The 23,067-nt window shown below is 36.1% G+C and overlaps 1 protein-coding gene across 1 annotated transcript in view; it reads right to left on the reverse strand.

Moving 5' to 3' along the window:
- Window positions 1-5,197: 5,197 nt before the first annotated feature.
- Window positions 5,198-23,067, reverse strand: part of LOC124359066 (protein Skeletor, isoforms D/E-like) — a 133,797-nt gene continuing 115,927 nt past the window's right edge. The window contains exons 11-14 of the mRNA XM_046811473.1: window positions 15,450-15,609; window positions 13,095-13,288; window positions 8,373-8,600; window positions 5,198-7,496 (exon numbers count right to left, since the gene is read on the reverse strand). Coding sequence (XP_046667429.1) covers window positions 5,424-7,496; window positions 8,373-8,600; window positions 13,095-13,288; window positions 15,450-15,609 — 2,655 coding nt within the window. The 3' untranslated portion in view covers window positions 5,198-5,423. The remainder of the gene's footprint in view (window positions 7,497-8,372; window positions 8,601-13,094; window positions 13,289-15,449; window positions 15,610-23,067) is intronic.

Raw genomic sequence — 23,067 nt, forward strand, 5'->3', positions numbered from 1 at the left:
CAGCAGACAATTGACCGGAAAGTTCACAAGTAATATCTTTTATGAAGATGTTTTGAAAAGTAATGGACCCAGGTGTGAACCCTGGGGAACCCCTGAGGAAGCACAGGAATGGTGCTGACAGAACGAACACCCCTCACATTTAAACCATGAGTTTCCGGTCCCCAAGGTAACTAGCCAACCACCTCAACAACGGCCCACCAACCCCATAACCAGCAAGCTTCGCAATCAACAGTCCGTGGTGCACCCTGTCAAATGCCTTAGAGCAATCCAAGTAGATACAATCCTCCTGACCATGAGTCAACAAAGGCAGCCATAACATACTCCTGAAAGACCAGCAAATTAGTGATTGTAAATCGATTGCGAAGAAAACCATGCTGACTATCGGATATAAACTTTCTTAGATAGAAGTAAAGATGGTCCAGGACCAGTGCCTCAAAGACTTTCGCCAGAGCAGACTGAATAACAATCTAAATTTAGTTATGTTGCAACGGTCTCCTGACTTGAAGATTGGGACCACGAATCACCGCCTCAGCACTGAGGGAAAAGTTCCAGAGGCCAGTAGCAGATTAAACAATACCCGCCAAATTGTGAGGCAAGAACAGGAGCTCAAAATCTCAGTACACAAGGAGGGAATGCCATCAGGGCCAGCACTCTTAAACGGATCAAGAACCTCAAGCTTAGCTTGGACATCGGTAGCAGATAGCACTATTGAAGAGAGTGAATCATTCCATCCAAAGTCGAAGTGAGGCACAGCGATGTCAGTGTCGCAAAACACAGAAGAAAAATGCCGAGCAAAAAGATTGCACTTCTCAGTTGGATCATCAGCTTGTACTGCCATTCAGATGCATTGCAGGCAGCTCACTGAACTCTTGAGATCCTGCACATGCGACCAGAGGGATTTAATATTGTGGGGTATACCTTCCTCAACCTTGCCAATGTACACTCGGTAGCAGTCAGAAGTTTTTATTTTGCATTCCCTTCGCAATTTTTGGAAGCACTCAAGATAAAAGGGATCGCCGGTCATTTTGAACTTTCTGTGGGCAGTTTTTTTATTTATAAACCAAATTCTTGAGCTCATTTGTGAACCATTTAGGAAACTTTGAGCTTTCAATCCTCTTTATAGGGGTGTTGCGAGATACAGCAGAGGACAACTGGTCACAAAAGGCATTAAAACATCTGTTCCGCATCACATAAGGCACAGTCGATGTGCAAGTCAACACACTGCAATAACCTAAAAATCTCAACTAAGTTGCAGTTTCGAAAGTCAGGAATATATTTGACGTTTTTGAGATGGGCAGATTGCTTGACACTGATTACAATATAAAGGGCTGGATTGATGTCTATCCTCTGGCAATAGTAAGTCTGAGGCAGGAGTTACCACAGTTACAGAATTGGATGAAAAAAAACAAGGTCGAGGACGACCCCTCGAAAGTTCGGCTCACTGTTGTACTGTTTGAGATCGTAGGAGCTTGCAAGGTCCATAACAAAACGCGAAGAGTCACCAACACCCCTCCGTCCCCCCATGCCAGTCCGTATGTGGTAGGTTAAAGTCCCCCATAAGCAATATCTGATCCACAGAGTCATTGCGAAAACCAAAAAGTCTGATCAGCAATTTGACAAAAGTCCAAATAGTCTGTGCTGGGCCGGTTAGGATGTATGTAGGCGCAACCAACAACCATGTTAGACGAGGATGTCTTGAGTTCAACAAATACACATTCAGTGGTAGCAGTAGACGGGGAAAATATTACGACAAGTTATTGAATTACGAACGGCAACTAATGTGTGCCCTCCTCCACTAAGTTTTTTTTCACTAGTGATATTAGTCCTATCACATCTAAAGACTGAAAAGTCATCAAAGCCCAGTTTCTGAGTCTTGAATGTCGGGGGAGAGGTTTGTTTTCAAACCAAAGCAATTACATCATAGGAGATACCAGCCAACGCATGCAACAATTCATCAAGTTTACTTCTAAGCCCATTGACGTTTTGAAAAATACAAGTAAGTTCATGTTGAGTACCGTTGGAAGTTAAACATTTTTTATGTTCTTAACAATACAGGGAACACCATTTCTATATTTAATGGCAAGATCCTTTTTCTCCAGAAGCAACTCGTTTATCCAGCTCAGATTTGATTGATTTAAAGCTCTCCATTTCACGTTGGGTACGATCACGAGACACTCTCACATCAGAGAAACACTGGTCAATCTTGGTGGCTAACTCTCGTGAGAAATTAGTAATAAACCCGATAGAACTCAACCCATTATCCAGTAATAACCTTTAAAGGTCTAGGCTTGTTTGGATACTTCTTACCCACACACCAGAACCTCGGTGGAGGGACAGTTATAGGTCGGATGAAAATGATTTAGTAGCTTGTTCACAACAAGCAGGTCATGCACCTTAACGAGTTTCCAAATGTTTATCATCAGATTCAGGTAGGTTGAAAATCATTATGTTCTTGGACCGACTGGAACGTTCATTTAACTCAGCCATTATTAAATCCGGGTTGACAGGATGCTTAGATATATTTTCAAACTTATTTTCCAGGGTCTTCAAACCAGCCTCATTGAGGTTGACTCGCTGCTCTAGATGAGAGAGATTCTTGTTGAGGCTATCCACCTCAGCAATGAGATTATCAACCTTTGCTGGAAGGGATGTAAAGGGAGTCAACTTTAACTGATAAATCCGAAATGTTATCCGTAAGAACAGTAAGTTGATTAAGAAGCAAATTGAAGGGTTGATTCGAAGACTGAAGACAGTCAGTTCTTAAACAATACCATTTAACATTGTTATTTCCACCACTGATGCGGTGATATTCAGACTTAGACATCTTTATACACTCACGGTGAAACCAACGCATACAAGCACCATCACAGCCAATAACCCTCTTCAGAGTCTAAAACTGACTTAATACGTACAGGACAAGAATTAGCCATGATGTTTGTTTATATATATATATATATATATATATATATATATATATATATATATATATATATATATATGGAGCCCGTGTACACCCACAGAAGATCCGCGACGTATACAGCAAACTACACACACAAACAAACAGAAGCTACTCGATCCACCTCAGTCGAGTGTGCAGCCGCTATAGTATCGCAAATAGTCAGTACGTTCGTATAACAGAGTTATCGGGAAGGCTGTGGAGGACAAGAAAACTGTCTTGCCGACGTTGAGAGGAATGCCGGACCGGAACAACAGAAATGACAGTAACACACTGATACAGAGGAATAGGGCTGTTAATTACTGTGGAAACCAATGTAATGAAGTGGAAAATACAGAAACCTAGATTAATAACAAACACACAAGACTTAGCTGAGTAAAGCACGATAGGCAAAATATCCAAAAAACAATTCCAGCACAAGAGTAAACATCGAACAGGTACGAGTGATATGATTGATCAAGTAAACAAAGCCGAAGAACCAGAACTGCGACGAAGAACTCATTGGAACCAGAAATGCTCATGCATGTATAAACATTAAATAAGAGTCTGATTAAACTCGGATACACTTAAGCATGAACATTGAACTGGTATATACCTGATGTATGTCTACATATGTTTGTAAAATTTCATATTACTCCGTCATGTTACATCGCAAGTCATTTTACTAAGTATTATTAGGATAATGCGTGTAAATTTGCGGGTAACAGATACTGTAAAACTATAAATTTTTAAGTTGTTCTAAGCTAGCTATGTGACAGTAAAGTAAGTCTTCTCTCAATGAGTAAAAATGTTTTCACTGATACTATAGTCTGTAAATATTTTTTTTACTGAAGGAAAGTTTAAACGCTTTACATACAACGACGTAATGTTTCAGAGACAAACGTTAGACATATAATCTAGTCATCCACCTTACTTCCTGTCACTCTGTCTAAGCTATTTCATAAATTTTCTACTTCCTTCACATTTTACAAGCTAATAGTTTTTAACGGTTCTTCCTTATTTTTTTACTTATTTATTAATTACTTCCTTTTAATAATTTTTTATCTTTATAGTTATAGTACTATTATAGTTTTCAGTGACTTTATAAATAGTTAGATGTTTTTATTTGTTGCTAAATCCATTTTGGTTTTATAATGCATAATTGCTAAGTTCTTTCCAATAGTTATAAACTAAGCGGTTAAATTTAAAAAACAAGTTATTTTAATTATATATCTTACACAGGGGTAATATGAAATGCTTTGTCACAATTAGGTTGATCCGTCTTCAGATTATAGTATGCACCATTTCGTATTTTAAAATTACTGAATTGAAAATAATAAAACATGGTATTTCCAGTTGTCATGGATATCTTGTATTTTAAATGACTAATTTTATGATTCAGAGTAAAAACCTTGGGTTTAATGAGACAGAAAATGGCATAATAAATACATTTAATCACATTGGTAATACAAAGGAAAATTAAACTGCAACTGAAACTAAATTTCTGAATAAAACAGTAGCGGCCTCTACTACAAATACGGTGTGATGCTACACATGACGTTATTTCATAAGACCTTACAAATCTCTCATCCGACTAGGGAAAAACATTTAGCAAATAACAAACAACGTAAATACCATTTGGTGTTTGGATAATTCTCTTTGGTCCTTTTTCGTAAATCTAAATCCTCTCTTTCAGGAAATATTTTTCCTTTACATGAGAAGATTATATTTCTTTAAGCTCCTGTCAGGGACAAAGAAAAATTACGAACTGTCGCCATTATTATTTACCTCTACTTTATGTTCTTTTTTGTCCCAATTAGATCTACTTATTGCAATCACCCTTATAACGGAATGTTTAGGAGCTATTGTCTCCGATATATATATATATATATATATATATATATATAATTTAAATTAAGTGCCATATACGTATATATGCCATTGGCATATTATCAATTGAAATTGGTACACATATTTAATAAAAACAACAACATTCATTTCCATATTTGACTTTTTAAATTAAAAAAAAAACACCATTATAAACGTTACTATTAAATGAATATGATAAAATAAATATAAAATTCGAGAACTAAAGGACCATATAAAGACCAGATAACTTTTCCATTTCGTTTGATGTCTCTGGCAGTGCAGAACTGATTGAATATAATATTTTACAGTATAAAGAGATGATTTATAGTCATAATTTAGGGTAAAAATGTCAAATTTAGTTTGCATTATACTTGAAGGCAAATGAAAGTCATGTAACAAAAGCAATAGTTTATTCCATTCTTACAAAACAAATTATCAATATATATGTACAGTAAAAATCAAAACAGTTGTTTATGTTAAGTCCATACAGAAAACTACACTTTGTACAGTTGTTTCTAGTAATGAGTCAACTTATCACATGAGTTCCCTATTGATATTTTAGACCACAATAATTAGGTCTTCCAATCTGCACTTACGTACCACGTCGTGAAATATCCACTCATAACTGCCAGAATCGTAATGTATACACGCTTACCAAAATGATTACTATTGGAGAAGTCACTGATGTCATAACTGCTCTGTTCTTACCTGTCATCGTCTGATGGTCGTGATCGTGACTTAAATGATCATCGTGGTCTTCTTCATGCCCGGGAACGCTGTGTACAGACCTCTTGTTTCTGTTTTTTAAAGGAGCTTTATCTCTCACCTCTGTAAGAGCAGAGTCGTTAGTGCCTCGTTTATCTAAAACAATTACTACCTCCTCGTCGTAGTTGTCGGTTTTATTTTTCATGTGTTTGTCTGTAGTGTAAAGATATTCTTTAAGATCGGAGGCCGCGGATACGATCCTATCTCGTTCCAATCGCTTGGCCGGCTCGGGTCCTAGCCTGGTTGCCAGTGCTTGTGATAGCTGGGGAATGTTCTCTGTGCGTACTTTGTCAGGAACAGGAGGTGGTATATCTCCCATGAATGGTCCGAACTGAGGAGTGCTCCTCAACAGCTCGGCCACAGAGGACCGGCGCTTGGTGTACCCGTCCTCTGTCGACGCTGGCGCAGGTACCACGCTGTTCACGGACACGGTTTTTCCGTCATACGTGAGCAAGGTAGCGGTGTTGGCGGCGGAAACCGCTTGGGCCGAAACTCCGTACACCGGACCTGAAGGGGGTAGGTAGTATGTGTCCATCCTTTCCGCAGCCATCGGAGTCTCGTCTGCTACGTCTTCTTGTTGGGACCTGAACGAGGGGCTCACCGGTCTTCTCCTGATCACGACCATATTTTGTCTCACCGGTTTACGACTGATGTACGGTTTCTTCTTTTGCAGAGTATCATATTCTAAGCCGGTAGGTTTCTTAACGCGTTTCTGTAAACTATCGGGAGGCGATGGAATGAACATCGGTTCGAAGTATTCGGTTGCCTTTAGCCCGGTACCAACATCAGGTAGCATATCGTCGTCTACCGTCAGATCTACTGTACCTTCGGTGTCATCCGACTCTTCTACCTCCGATATTCTATCCTGTGCTTCCTGTGCGTTTTGTATAATGGGTTTAAAACCACCTTCTATGACTAAAGACCCCGGATTAAAACCACCAGTATTCACAGCATAAGGAGATTTATAAGTGGCATGCTGATATTCCAGTTTTTGAGGTTTCTGTTGTTGAGGGAGAATGTATTTTTTCATTTCAGTTGGTTCGGTTTTGATTTGAATCGGCACCTGAAGTTTCTCTTTACCTTTCGAGGTCGAATACGATACAGAAACGCTCTGAGACACTTGCTGGGGGTTAGCAGGGCCTCTAGGTGGGACCATCATCGTTTCAAGGGGGTGTGAATGAGGTGGCATCACGACCATCGGCCGGTGCACGGCACCGGGTACGCGGTATATCGGTTTCTTGACGAACACGGGCCGGTACTGAGACGGGGCCGCCATGAGAGTGAGGGGTCTGTGCATCATCGGCTTGGAGACTACGACCATGTGGTGGTGAGGAGCGGGTCTTCTGTGTTGTGGCCGGATGATGGTCATCGTGGACATGACTGGCCGCCTCAGATGAGGTCTGGAGTAAGGGTTGCGACTATAAGGGACTCCTAGACTTTGATGTTTCGTCTCACTCGCGTTACGATTGTGTGTGTCTTTGTGTTCAGATAGCATCGGCTTTGACTTCTCAGTAGAGATGTCCTGACTGGTATCCTCACTTACCGGTATCATTTCTCTTCCGTCCTCCGTGGTGTCGGAGACCGACACCTCCGGGGGGTATTTGTGGTTAGCAGCGATCACTGTAGGAGGTTCGGTGCTGTGGCTTTGAGCCTCTTTTAAGGTAATATGAGGAATTTGAGCAAAGGTTTTCTTGTACTCAGACAACTGATTTTGATACTTGAGCCCCACATCTGACACCAGAGGTAGGTGGTTGGGCCCATCCGGTTTGACTCTGGCAGAGACTAACGTACTCGGGCGGGACTCCAACTCCTCGACTTCAGGCTCGTACTTGATCCTGCTTTCTACCTGCGAGCTCCCGGCGGTAACGGGGAGATCACACTGGTCCAACACGTTGATCTTCCATCCCAGATACCGATGGACGAAACACTAGAACATAATACACAAGTAACCGTGTGTTCACTTTACTATTAGTACCATAATTATTATTAACCATGCATTTTTCTAAAAGGTTTTATTATGTTACACAAAAAATTGTGTGAGGAAGTTCTTATGATTACTGTTAAATATCACATAATGCACTTGTCGCTGTATTATATGGACATATTTATAGTCACTTGTGCTATGCTATTATGCCTTGAGGCAACCATTTCTCAGCTCATTAGTTACATATTATGCAAGAAAGAGCTTTACGTGTGTTATGTGTAGCTGAAATTAGAGCCTAAAAGGGGTAAAACTTTCTTTGTTTAGTTAAATCTGCTTACTCTAAATGCTAATATGTTTGTGTTACAATGTCTTGTTTATTTTAAGAACAATTTACATGACTTTGTGTATTAGCATCCAAAGCTACTCTAAACATAGCAACTCAAAAAATTTGAAGAGTTTTGAGGTTATTGCTCTGGAATTGCACAATAGACTATATTCAGCTACAAAGAAACTGTTTGAAAGTAAATGCACATGTAGAATTTAAATACTTCTGGGGGCCAATCCTATTCATAGAACAGACGAATGTTATAAGCTTAAATCCCACCGGTTTAGACTAGATAACTTTTTCCTTATCAATTAACCTTGCTCAAATAACCTAAAAATGGTTGTTGCCTCACAATTATAATTTTTTTTTCAGGCAGTTCAATATGTCATTTTATGTATTACGTAGTTATTTTAATTGTCATTATATTTGTATTTTGTTTTGATAGAATATTAAACAGAACATTCAGCGTGAAGAGAATAATTACATTGTAGATCCATGTACTAGTGAAATGTAAAATAACAAGATAATATTAGTACAGTATATATGGTACAAACCTGATAGTAAACAGTGTCCGGAGTATCCTCGTCAGGGGTCCACTGTATGACACCAGGCTCTCCGTGGTCACAGATGAGGGTCAGGGTACGCTGGTAGGCGCCGAAGGAGACGAATTCGTCCGCAGGAGGCTGCTCAGGGTCTGGTGTCCAGTTGCAGAGTCGCCCAGAGCCTGTGGGTACCAGTTCTCCTCCCCGTGACTCCTCCACCCCAGCAAAGATACGAACTTTCTACGGAAAGTAAAACACAGTCTATATCATCCCATTACTACAATTTATTGGTTTGAAACTCACAAAAAATATAGCTTAGTTAACCTATTCAATAAAACTTATTGGCTGTTGATAATGTTTTGTAATGGCTGATTTGTAGCAGAGGTTAACATGGAACGTTCCTACTGCTTATCGGTATAATCGCCATCCATTTTGTCCATGATTGACAATGCAAACTTTCCTTAGGAGGTTACGAATGCGTTTTCATTTTTAATATACAAGGTGTTTGAAAAGTCCGGGTACGGCTTAGTATTTTACAAACCATAGCAAATAACATCTATAAACTTTGCACACTGTCATATGCCTATGTAAACTATTTTTCCTTGCTATTACCATAATATGCATATGCCAACAATGGGGGCATGGCCCACAGAGGAAAACATGGAAATCTTAAATGAAAGCATGGGTCGAGTGATACCTCATTTGAAAGAGCTCACTTAGTAGAGTTGATTGCCGCAAACCGTATCTCAAAAGGTTTATCCAATCAGAAATGGCGGGTTGTTTTAGGTACAAAGGTAGAGGTGAAACGTCGCGTCGCCTGACGCATCAGAATACGACGATCCAGTCAAAATGGCAGCGCATAATGTACTTCACAATGTGTATATTTCAAGAATTTAATTGAGAGGTCAATATGTTTATGTGGTATGAGTAAGAAAACCTAGACAAGCAACATAAGTATAACATAATTTTAATTTTCTTACTGTATTAGTAAACACTGAAAAACCGTTCCTTTCTGTTAATACAATTATATTCTTGTAATCGCAAATTATATATAACATGATTTCATTAAGGGGAGTTGAACGCAAAAATCGGTAAAAAAATGTTTTTTCGCTTTTATTTTTTATTTTATTATTTGATTCTTTCTGAACAATTTACTGCAATCCCTACATAAAAATGGCTTTCCGTTGAGCTTCTATGATTTTTCAAATATAAGACTACATAACAAATTTCGCATCAACTTTGCCCTCCGCCTCCTAATACCTGGTGCAAATACAGGTTAGCAGAAGTAAATGAAGAAGAAATTACGTACAATCACAAACATTCTCTACCTCAAGCTGTATTGACAGCAATAAAACCTATATACAGAGATTTGTCAAGATTAGATCTAGTAAAAAAAATGTCTTCACGGTAAAACCCAGAACATGAACGAATTTTTCAACAATGTAGTGTGGAACCGAATCCCAAAAAATGTGTTTGTTGGAAGAGAGACTCTTGTATTAGGTGTTCATGATGCTGTTCTAACATTCAATGAAGGTAACATTGGAAGGATCAAAGTTTTAAAGGAGTTAGGAATAAAAGACTGTGGCAAATACACCGTAAGCACATTGAAGAGCCTCGATGAAGTCAGGATGAGGAAGGCAGATCTGAAAGCAGAGTCAATGACTAAGGAAGCAAGAATAAAGAAAAGGAGACAGTTATTAGGTGAGGAAGAGGAAATGGATGGTAGCTACTGTCCTGGAGGCTTCTAAAGGTAATATAAACTTATAATTATTTTGATTTTTTGTTTTCCGCTGTTTTTGAAAATTACCGGTTTTTAATATACATGTACCTTTTTCTCAGAAACTATAAATGCTACACACATTAAATTTTTACTGGTTATAAAGTAGCCTTTTAGAAGTATGTAGCTCTAGTTTTATCAAATTTCATCAATAAATAAATATTTAGAAAAATATTTTATCTTAAAATATAAAAATAAAAAATAACACAAATATAAAAATTTTTTTTCTTTAGTTGTATCAATTATTTTACAAAGGTTTTAGAGGTATAAATACAATATTATATCCTACACCTTGTGTAAAAATTTCAACTTCCTAACTGTTATGAGTTCTGAGAAAAAGGAACATAAAGTTACCTTATTTTAACATTGGGCCTTATGGACCGTTCAACTCCCCTTAAAGAAGAAATTGCAATAACATTTTACCATGTTCAAGTAATATAGATCATTAGTAATTACACTTAACATTGTTAATTTTGTCTGACTGTGGTTCAACGTTCGAGTAAATTAATTATTGATATTTTCATTGATACAGTTTTCATAACTTTCCACCACAGGTAAATATTTTAAAAGTTATACATATATCTCATTTTGATGAAAAAATATATATTAGAATAAATAATATTTGTTAAAAATACTTAACTTATGTTTTAAGTACTGCAATATATATTTTAACACGCAATTTACTCTGTACTATAATACATTTACAACGCTGGTTTCGCACACGTATTTTTAAGTCTACGTGCTTAGATTCCTAAAATGTAACAATTTCCCGGTTATTAAAGCATTAAATGCTAATTTCATTAAAATTGTAAAATTGATTAAGTGTTGTGCGGGTAAAATTGGAAAGCAGCCAGCCCTTTTACAAATTAAACCAGCTTCCAACACAACAGTGTTAGTTATATTCGGTTAATTGGCAGCAGGATAACTACGTCCCTAGCTACAGTCACTTTACCATGGACAATGTCATATTGGAAAAACTGTATTACATCCCAAATAGAACAATTAGTTTTAGTACTTTGCTAATATTCTTTTTGTTTTAGTTGTTTTGATTATGACGTTTTTGTTGTGTTATAAAATACACAAGAAAGTGAATTATCTCCATTGATGGGTTTTCTGACGTGATGTATAAAAACACATCGGCATCATGGTAAGATGAAACAGGTGAAAAGGAGTATTTTGCAACTAGTATTAGACCTCAGAACGTATCCGTAAAATTCTTAATCTTCAATCCGCAAAACTAGAGTTCTCATTTTATTTAAAACTAAGAAGCTTGAATTTTGTTCTCAAAAGGAATTATTTTTTAACGTCGTGGTTGTTTTAAAATGTTAATTATAGTATATTTATTGAAGTGAATTTGTTCTATTCCTGTTTTAAGAACATCCTAAGTTTGCGCATTCCAGTCAATGATCCAGTATTTTTATTAGTTTTGCTAATTATAATCTTATCAAGAAATGGCCTTAAAGTAGATAATTCTTTAATCATGGGTAGTATCTAATCTTTGTGGGTAGTTTTCCAATTACTTTTTAACCTGTAGAGTTGGTATTCGCAGGAGTCACATCAGTGGATTTTGGTGGTTTTTAAGGTTTGAGTTAAATTTTATCGTCATTTTCTATCATGACCATCATAAATTTGGAAGCTGCTGTAGATTCTTTAATCATCCCTTAAGTATATGGTTTGTTTTAATCATGTTTATTTTATGTTTATATACGTCAATAATAATAATTCCGCTAAGATACGTTAAGATTGTTCAATATTGTTGTAACGACAGGTTAATACATTGATGTTATAATGAGAAGAAAAATCTTAATGAACTAACTATGAATGTAATAAACAAAGTGAACTACTGTATGATGTTTCGACCAGACAATACATTATAAAGCTGTTGCTTAACAGTAACATAATCGCAAGTAGTAAAGTTACACTGATTTAATCCAACATCTCAATTCTATGTAGTCAAAGTTCCTATAAAATATTTAATAAGTTTTTATTTCTCTATGATCTTATGTTCTTTTCTAAACATTTCTCAAGCTTTTCCAGAAAAAGGACGTTCAGATACAGAGAATGCCTCTGTATTTTTACATTTTACAGACCTAAAAACCTTATATTCCTTATTGCTACATATACTTTTAAATATGCTTTTAAAATCTCAATATAATGATGATAAAATTTACGGAGATCCATTCCATAAATTTTCTTATTATATATCTAAATAACAAGAATAATCCAGTACAATAACTAATAAGATTTTTTTCGCTAAGCCACAATAGATCAATTTTAAAAGCCCCCAGAAATTATAAACTCATAATATATAACAGTTAAGAAGCAAGCATTACAAAAGTATTAAAAACAAGGTAAACAAGAGTCCCTGAGAAATTAATAATCCCACGTATTTTGGCTTTATAAGGCTAAGTGCAACTTATAACGTAACTATGTCAGAATGTATAAAATATTCCCTTATAAAAAGACATTCTTATGAAGCCAATGACAGAAAATTTAAACAGAATATTGCCTCTGTTTTTTTTTTTTTTTTTGAAGGAGAAAAGAATCCCAGTGTTTATTAAAGAGTTTCAGGAACGACAGTGTCTATGTACGTCAAGCAAGCCGGCAAGCTTCGAATGCTGTGCTAACAATGTATTGGAACTGTCCAACTACATCGTCATAGCATGTGAAATTGAGTCCATAGTAAAAAAACTATGTTACAACAGCGTATTTCTTTATTAAAAGAAGGGCAATTTTCCTTTTAGAGCGTTAGGACAATTATTTGAACAACATAAAGTTTGTTGAAGAAGGAGCTTGTATTGGCTATTCTAAATTGTATCACTGCATTGAGAACTCACAAATCAATACTTTTTATATTACGAGGCCTTTTGATAGGAAGGCTCTCTTTATCAGACACATCACAAACAATCACAAAGTATACTTTATTTCACTGTTTGTCCTACTCTGATGGAACTAACCTTCTGCTCCTCTGGACTCTTGTTAGCGAAACCACCCACTGGATCGTCTGTTATGTAGAAAGGATGATACTTGGCAGGCACGGTCGGGTCCAACCCCCCCTCCACCACAAATGTGTAGGTCTTGCCTCTCACTACATTGATCTCAGGTATCAGAAGGCCGTTGATGTAGTATGAGATACCCCAACCCACGTGCTCTGTGAACAATAACAAATACATTGAAGGAATCAGAGTGATTCACAAAAGCCTTCACCTCAAGTTTGTACGTTTTTGTTTAGAACATTGATCTCGGGGTACATCAGGCCATGTAGAATAACAGTATGAGATACCTCAGTCCACATTCTCTGTAAAAGATAACTCAGTATTAGATACCTCAGTACACGTGATAAGTAAATAACAATCTGATAAGAGAATCAGAAAAGTCTCTACCAAAAACGTGTATGTTACTCTTCTCACAACATTGATCTCAGAGAACAACATTCTATATGGATCACATTCCATGTATTATTCAAGCCAGCGTTATCTATGACTCTGTCTGAATAACAAGACCTACGTGGCAGGAACTAGAAAGTATAAGAAAAGTCTCTACCAAAAACGTGTATGTTACTCTTCTCTCAACATTGATCTCAGAGAACAACATTCTATATGGATCACATTCCATGTATTATTCAAGCCAGCGTTATCTCTGACTCTGTCTGAATAACAAGACCGACGTGGCAGGAACGAGAAAGTATAAGAAAAGTCTCTACCAAAAACGTGTATGTTACTGTTCTTACAACATTGATCTCAGAGATCAACATTCTATATAGATCATATTCCATGTATTATCAAGCCAGTGTTATCTCTGACTCTGTCTGAATAACAAGAGTCTCCAGCACAAACATTTCGGGTACTCTTTTCTCACCACATTGATCTCTGAGATCAATATTATATAAAGATCATATTCCATGTATTATTCAAGCCAGCGTTATCTCTGACTCTGTCTGAATAACAAGAATCTCTAGCACAAACATGTCGGTTACTCTTTTCTCTCCACTTTGATTTTAGAGATGAACGTTCTATATAGATCATATTCCATGTATTATTCCAACCAGAAAGTATCTTTGACTCTGAATAACAAGATAAGGGAATTTACTATTTCCTTTATCATATAAAAATTTCTACGTTGTTAATGAGTTGTAATTGCATTTAAAATAAATTAATTTTAATAAGTTATCGCAGTCTGGATTCTATGCTATAAATTGTATGCCTTGAGTGAGTAAATATTTGAAATCCGTCCTAAAAAGAGAATGTGCTCATTTTATGTTTAATACTGGGTGTTTCCTATATCTCTGTTTTGTGTAGTTTATGACTTGTCTGCACGTAGTGTGGTTTTTAGTTTTTATTTCATAGACCAGTAAAGACCAAACAAAACAATTTTGCTGATTTATTGTTATTGCAGTCAAAATTTACAGAGTTATACTATATTATTATTTTAAGTTTTAATATGGTACATGGTTGAAGTTTAAAGCTTAACACCATTAAAACTAATAAAATTATAATATTTGTAAGGAATGACAGAAATTGCTAAATCTAATTAAAAAAGTTTTAACAACTAGATCATAAAAATTGGCCTGTAAATAATATAGATACAAGCTTTTAAGTGCTGTAAGTCACGGTTTAATAACACCGTAACAGTAAACGGTAAACATTTTTCATCTGCACTATTTTCCAACTAATTTTCATGTTTCAGTGTCAAAATGCGTGCAATAAGATTAATAAACTCTTATTATTCTTTAAAAGGTATTATAATTTTATTAGTTTTTACTCTCTTGAGTTTTAAATCATTTAACCCTCCATCTTGAAACAAGACGTAATACTATTAGATTATGTCTTTTATCAATTTCAGATATAAAGAAAAATTATTGTACAACATTTTTATACAGCAATAATGTTTTTTTTTTAATCTTTACTGGTATCTGAAATTTACACATACATTCAGATGGTAAACTTAGAATTTCTGGCTCATGTTGAACACTCATTTATATATTTTTTTCTTGATACGAAGAACAAACCTCTAAAATATTTTCGGAGAGTTCGTAAACACCTTGTATATTGTACCACGTATATTAAAAGTTACATATACAAACAATATATGTAACTTTTTGTTACAATACATGTATTGGTAAGTATTTTTTAATTTATCTTTAAATAGGAACTTTTGAAATTTATAATTAATGTTCTATATTTTTTTAAATGAGCCCATAAATATACTATCTATATTAATTTCAACTATTATTATTTATTAATTTCTACTTCATATTTAGACTAAACTGCTTTGTTTGACATATGTGAATGTTCTCTGAACACATGTCTTACTGGTAATAGATGGGTAGCCTCGCTTGCCACCTGTGGGCCCCATCTGGGCGTAGAATACCCCGTCGTCGGGCTCGTTACACTGGATGGGAGGGATCTCCCACGCATCACTCTGCCTAACGGCTGGGGCGGGAGGCGGTGGACTGTGCTGGCTCTCGGCTACCTGTCGTATAGAACAATTCATTACATTTACCGTTACACTGGAGGGAGAGATCTCCCACGCAACACTCTGCCTGACGGCTGGGGCGGGTGGCGGTGGACTGTGCTGGCTCTTGGCTACCTGTCATATAGAACAATTCATTACATTTACCGTTACACTGGAGGGAGGGATCTCCCACGCAACACTCTGCCTGACGGCTGGGGCGGGTGGCGGTCGGCTGGGGCGGGTGGCGGTGGACTGTTCACTGTGCTGGCTCTCGGCTACCTGTCGTATAGAACAATTCATTACATTTACCGTTACACTGGAGGGAGGGATCTCCCACGCAACACTCTGTCTGACGGCTGGGGCGGGCGGCGGTGGACTATGCTGGCTCTCAGCTACCTGTCGTATAGAACAATTCATTACATTTACCGTTACACTGGAGGGAGAGATCTCCCACGCAACACTCTGCCTGACGGCTGGGGCGGGTGGCGGTGGACTGTGCTGGCTCTTGGCTACCTGTCATATAGAACAATTCATTACATTTACCGTTACACTGGAGGGAGGGATCTCCCACGCAACACTCTGCCTGACGGCTGGGGCGGGTGGCGGTCGGCTGGGGCGGGTGGCGGTGGACTGTTCACTGTGCTGGCTCTCGGCTACCTGTCGTATAGAACAATTCATTACATTTACCGTTACACTGGAGGGAGGGATCTCCCACGCAACACTCTGTCTGACGGCTGGGGCGGGCGGCGGTGGACTATGCTGGCTCTCAGCTACCTGTCGTATAGAACAATTCATTACATTTACCGTTACACTGGAGGGAGAGATCTCCCACGCAACACTCTGTCTGACGGCTGGGGCGGGTGGCGGTGGACTGTGCTGGCTCTTGGCTACCTGTCATATAGAACAATTCATTACATTTACCGTTACACTGGAGGGAGGGATCTCCCACGCAACACTCTGCCTGACGGCTGGGGCGGGTGGCGGTCGGCTGGGGCGGGTGGCGGTGGACTGTTCACTGTGCTGGCTCTCGGCTACCTGTCGTATAGAACAATTCATTACATTTACCGTTACACTGGAGGGAGGGATCTCCCACGCAACACTCTGTCTGACGGCTGGGGCGGGCGGCGGTGGACTATGCTGGCTCTCAGCTACCTGTCGTATAGAACAATTCATTACATTTACCGTTACACTGGAGGGAGAGATCTCCCACGCAACACTCTGTCTGACGGCTGGGGCGGGCGGCGGTGGACTATGCTGGCTCTCAGCTACCTGTCGTATAGAACAATTCATTACATTTACCGTTACACTGGAGGGAGGGATCTCCCACGCAACACTCTGTCTGACGGCTGGGGCGGGCGGCGGTGGACTATGCTGGCTCTCAGCTACCTGTCATATAGAACAATTCATTACATTTACCATTATACTGGAGGGAGGGATCTCCCACGCAACACTCTGCCTGACGGCTGGGGCGGGCGGCGGTGGACTATGCTGGCTCTCGGCTAACTATCGTATAGAACAAGCCATTTAATTTGAGGAATTTCATACCCCAAGAGTACAATATAACAACAGACACACTCTAGTATGTCATATTAAAATTACTATCGTCAATGTTACAAAAATAGAACATTCCTTTTGAGGATTGGAATCTGTTATCTTCTTCAGTTGTGAAAATCCTGTTGGCATACGATAAAGGATACTCAAAATATCTAATTAAGATCTCGACTACTTGTCTCGGTTAACTTACATGTTTTATTTCAAGAACACTCAAGCATATACCTGAGAATCCTGAGAGCATGTGTCTGGAATTTGTATCGTTAACGATCTTTTCAAATCGCCCACCAAAAACAAACTTTGAACAAATAAAGCAATTGTTACCAAACAACTTTACTAAGCATATTTTTTTATGAATATAATTGGATGAAAATCACAAAATCATTGTTTAGTAAAATCGATTTCAACAACATGGTAACGAAAATCTCCTGAGCGGTACTGTGTGGAATCTGCAGGTGGAAGGAAAACAAACAATTCTCTTGAATGAAAAAGACCTACATTCCATTTGTCGATATGACTGTTCTCGTACTGCAGCTCCATTACTGCTCCCGCGTATACTTTCTAACCATTTCATTTAGTTTTAATTGTGTAAAAATGGGGAATTATCATTCATAGTTATTTTCATATTATTATTGTTGCTACAAATAGAACCGTGGCAGTACTAATTAGTATTTATTTTTTCTAACACGTCGTCAATATCAAAGTTTAAACCAAGAATTGCTACTTGCCAGGGTACCAACTGTTGACAGCCAGACGACGACCGAGACGTACTCTGTGCTACACGTTGAGTTTTGTCTGGTATCAGCTGCCGACGAATGTAAAGTAGATAAAAAGGTGTTCTTGTTCTGTCATCAGGTGCACAATTCGGTTTTATAGATACAACCCAAAAGCTGGCAAGCAAACAGAGTTTTCTATGTACAACAGAGCTATGGTAGGAAGGTTCGTAGGAACCGATGTACTCTACCACTTTACATTATATCGTTACTATGTGATGTGGAGGTCGATACACTTTTTCAATCCTTTCTCATCAATGGATTTTTATGCAATTACCACCTGGAGTTTGATGAGTAATTTTATAAAAACCTTTAAAACATAAATTAAAAAACAATAAGCTATCATAATTGGGAGTCGTATGGAAAGAGTGTATGGTAATAGTTATACATGTTTTATTTATTTTTTATATTTTTTTACATACAAATTCATGCCAAAATATAGCGAAAGTAGATTTGGCGAGAGAATCTATGTATATTACAAATAATTATTTCTATTCACCCTCATAACACTTTTTTCTGTATTGTAATACTGTTTGCATTTCCCACTTAATACGTATCACTTTGTTTATATTAGTTTTGGTTCCAGACCTTAATTATATTATTGATTTCACTCATTTGCCTATATTTAATTATTAATGAATCAGGATAGTTAGAAGCACAATCAATCACATGGTTAAATAATCTTTTGCCATAACTAAGATTAGTTTATATTGTTTTCTATGTTCGAATTACTACTTCTTGTCACTGTCAGAGTCTGTTTCTTATAATTGTTCATTTTCTTGCATGAACATGCTTCCCTATTAAGCTTCGAAAAGGGTGTTTTATATTTTTACTAAAGCTTCAACATTTTAACGCTCACGGGACTAATTGTGTCAATATTTCTGACTTTATATCGAACCTCGAATTAAGAAACTCTATTTGGAATTTGTACTATTTTAATCTTTGTCATTACAGACTAAAGTATGTTTAAGTTTTGTTATCTCTATTTATTTTCTTCTACTGCTGCAATCTTTTTTTATATTTATGTACGAGTATATCTCTTATATATTATATCTCTATAACCTATTTCTTAAGAAAAAGAAAGAAATTTAAACATTTTTTTATGTTTTTATAAGGGGGTCATAAATAAAGTAATCTTTATTATACAAATTCCTTACAAATATATTTAATGCTTGTTTCACTAGTTTTTAATATTTTAAAAATAAGTATTAGTCATAAGATTACATTAAAAAATGGAAATATTGAAATACGTGAAATAAACTGAAATGTGAAATACTCGTTCATGATATTTTGTTAAAGGCATTCACAGTCAACTTGAGTTATGAATTCGTCGTTCAAGGGCGGTCGTAGCGATTAGAGTCTCCGTGTGTTGAGGACAGCGAGTGACGTCAAGCGATATGGAACCGGTCTATTGTTCATCTGAGTCCCGTGTGCCGTGTGTTGAGGACAGCGAGTGACGTCAAGCGATATGGAACCGGTCTATTGTTCATCTGAGTCCCGTGTGCCGTGTGTTGAGGACAGCGAGTGACGTCAAGCAATATGGAACTGGTCTATTATTCATCTAAGGCTACACGTAATTTAGTTCATGAAAACGAATATGATCCTGTGTAAAAAGTGAATATTATAAAATAACATGTGAAAGTGTTAGGGATTTCTTAGATTACCTGAGAGCGTAGGAACTATATATATAAAATTTCCAATAAACATTATGTATCTCTTAATTACTGGGTGTGCTTGTTCTTATTACGCTACAGAGCCCTTACTTTTTACAATTCAGCAACTTTGTATTAAACAGTTTCTGTCACACATGTGTAAATAAGTACTATTACATACGTGCAGCATGCACCGTAACTGCCAAATAATTTTTCACCACTTTTGCCTTTCCTACAAACTACTCATTATAACATATTACAGCAAATTATGTTTTGGATTTCACGTCCAAATCATATTATTGAATGATTTATTCTGGTTTTAGGTTTTTCCATGGACACATTTTCTGACTAAGGTAGGACTGCAGTTTAGCTAACTTATTTACTAGGTTAAGTAAGAATTTGACATGGGCGTACTGTGCTGTACAGTAATATATAAAATTGTCATGAAAAGAAAAATTCCACCCCTACTATTAAAAGTCAGAAAATTAGATTTTCATCTGAATATGAGCATGAAATGTCATGTATTTTGTATCAATGTACTCAGATATAGTTAGATAATAACATTAGCCAATTAAAAATATGGAAATTTGTATTTTTTACTAACATTGCCCGAACTCATTCCCAAATTCCGACACTATACCTGCTTGCTTACCAGACCATTTCCACAGTCCTGGAAGTGTCTTATAAGTAGGTATATGAAATCACAGTTTTTCTTTGAATTCAGAACTTGTATTTATAAAAAATATACCAATTACATTACTCTTTCCAATTGTAATAATTTGTATCATTTACTGCAGTTCCAGAGAGATTATGACATGTCCACGGTGTTGACGCTGCGAGTAGTTTTGTAATACATAATCGTCCCTTCACCTGTACTCTCCTCGGCAAAGGTCATAGGTAACGGGGTCAAGGTCAATTACAAATTTACACGATTAGCTGCCCCTGCATTTTTACAGCTGATGTTATTTCTAAACAAACAAGTCAAAGCCCCTTGTTACAAAGATGTATGTCAAATGCAATGTTAATGTGTATATTAAATATTTTTATTTTAAAGATATTGTTTATAGTGAACAAATAGCCACAGTTTTTTGTACATAGTTTATTGTTTAGTTAGAGTTAAGCTGAGGATTGATTCTTCCTTGTTTAGGAATGAAATTCACAACTACAACATCAGATACAGAAATTGACTTGATTTACCTCATGTTAGGCTTAGCAAGACACTAAAATCTTATCTTACGTAGGGTTAATTAAGTATGTTCAAAAAGTTTCTAGAAATGCTTGTGATTTAGATTTAAAATTTTTGAAACTAAATTGTACACTTGGCTACTGAGAAATTCTTTTTACAGTGTAAATGAGTTTTTATATTTATCAAACATTGGCATTAGCTTTAATTGATGACTTTACCTCATCTGTGATATTAATGTTTAACTATTTTGCATTTTTGGTATATTATAATGGATTTTTAATTTTCATTATACGTTTTGTCATCATTGTGCATTAACTTAAATGGATCTTTAAGTGTTAATTAGTTTTGTTCTTGAAATAATGACTAACTTTAATTGTTGTACTTCGCTTTTTCTGTGTTACCATTTGTTAATTGTTAGTTTTAATTTTCTGTGAAGAATGGATTTTAATATTTAAAATTCTATTTTAACTCTGAGTACAGATGTAAATTAAAGATATAAGTAGTATTTAATATTATTTGCTTTGTAATGCCTTGTGGCAATTTGACTTCAACTGTATGAGTTGCAAACTTTTTTGTTGCAATAAAGACTTTCACTTCGACTCTAAAGAACTTAAGATTTTAAAATCTTCAAACTTGCATAGTTGACAATAAATTAATTAGTGAGATTAACTTGCTATGTACTATGGAATTAAGTACAAATTGAAAAAGATCTGTATTAAATGACAATTCATCCTAAAATGAAATACAATCAATTGTATACTCACCAAATAAAGGCATAAATTTCTCAAGATCTGAAACTTTTCAAAACTATCACTTTCTATAGTGTTTTGAACTGAATATCCTACAATAATTTGTTTTGTGTATTAATTCACATACACATTTTTATTTAACACACATGTGTGAATTAAATACAGACAAATGATATTCTGTATTTATTGTATACATGGTCAGAGAGTGATAGCCACGTTTACATTAATTTTATGTTGAGAAAAACACGCTTTTATCAAAATTACTATGTATTTGTGTAAATAATCCACAGGTTTAAGTAAATTTAATTTAGTTTAATTAAAGTCGTGAAACTTATCACTCGGCTAGTAGTAAAAAATTACAATTTCATAACATTTCAGTTTGTATTCTGTCTGTCATTCTATTCTTTACCTGTAAACACTCTAATATTCTAGTCCCTATTTCTCCAAATTTGGCACGTAGAAGTTCTCAGCGACAACGCATGTTTTAAAAACACTTTGTTTTAATTGTAAAGTAATTTACTACAAATAATATATATATATATATATATATATATATATATATATATATTCAAGCAATCCTAATGACATTTAGTATAGCGGCCTGTATATAATGTGACCAGAGAGGGCGAATCTCTTGGAAGCAAGCAGTGAACATGATAATTTGCTAAACGGGATTTATGGCCAAGGGGAGCTCCAAGGTAAAATCAGTTATCGATAACCCTCATTTGATACCTTTGTTGGGAAGATTAATCTGATTGATGCCGAAGACTTGACCAGATCACCATTTGATATGACCAACAGGAGCGAAGACCTAGAATTTATATCGTGACTATAATCGAATAATCTAAACTACAACACACCTGCAAACTTATATGGAGCAACCATGTCTTACTCCATAAGCTATAATCTTAAGCCCGATAATGGACTAACCTGAGGCGTATCCGAAATGTGTTTTGCTGTGTTTTTATGCTCATACGAAATGCATTTTATATTTTTCAACATTTCTCGCCGTTTCTTCAACAACAAAATTAATTTAGAATTTTTGTTGTATCTTTTACTTTTTGGCTATTGGATTTCAAAATGTATCCAATTTTCAATACTTATAATATTACTAACGAATACTGACTATATTATATATATATATATATATATATATATATATATATATATATATATATATATATATATATATATATATATATATTATATTATATTATACAACATTGACAGTGTAAAGTAAAAAATGTAAAGCGTTGCTGGTGTAATAAAAAACATTTATGATTAGACGATATTGATTAAAAGAACACCTATAGTATCATCGAGTCACGATGAAACAAAACCGTTTGACTCAATATTTATACGTTTTTCTGTATTTGTATATATGACTGTTGTCTGTTGATGTAACTGAGCACACAGATCGATACGCAGTGTCATACTCGTTTTTCAGCAGAAAATATCAATACTTCCCCCCGTTCTATGGCTTCCTTAGACGTATTACAGATTCGTAATTTTCTATCTTTGTATGTATGAATGTTGGTGGAATGTAACTGAGCACACAAATCGAT

Source organism: Homalodisca vitripennis, chromosome 4 (assembly GCF_021130785.1).
Source record: "Homalodisca vitripennis isolate AUS2020 chromosome 4, UT_GWSS_2.1, whole genome shotgun sequence".
In the NCBI taxonomy this organism is placed as follows: domain Eukaryota; kingdom Metazoa; phylum Arthropoda; class Insecta; order Hemiptera; family Cicadellidae; genus Homalodisca; species Homalodisca vitripennis.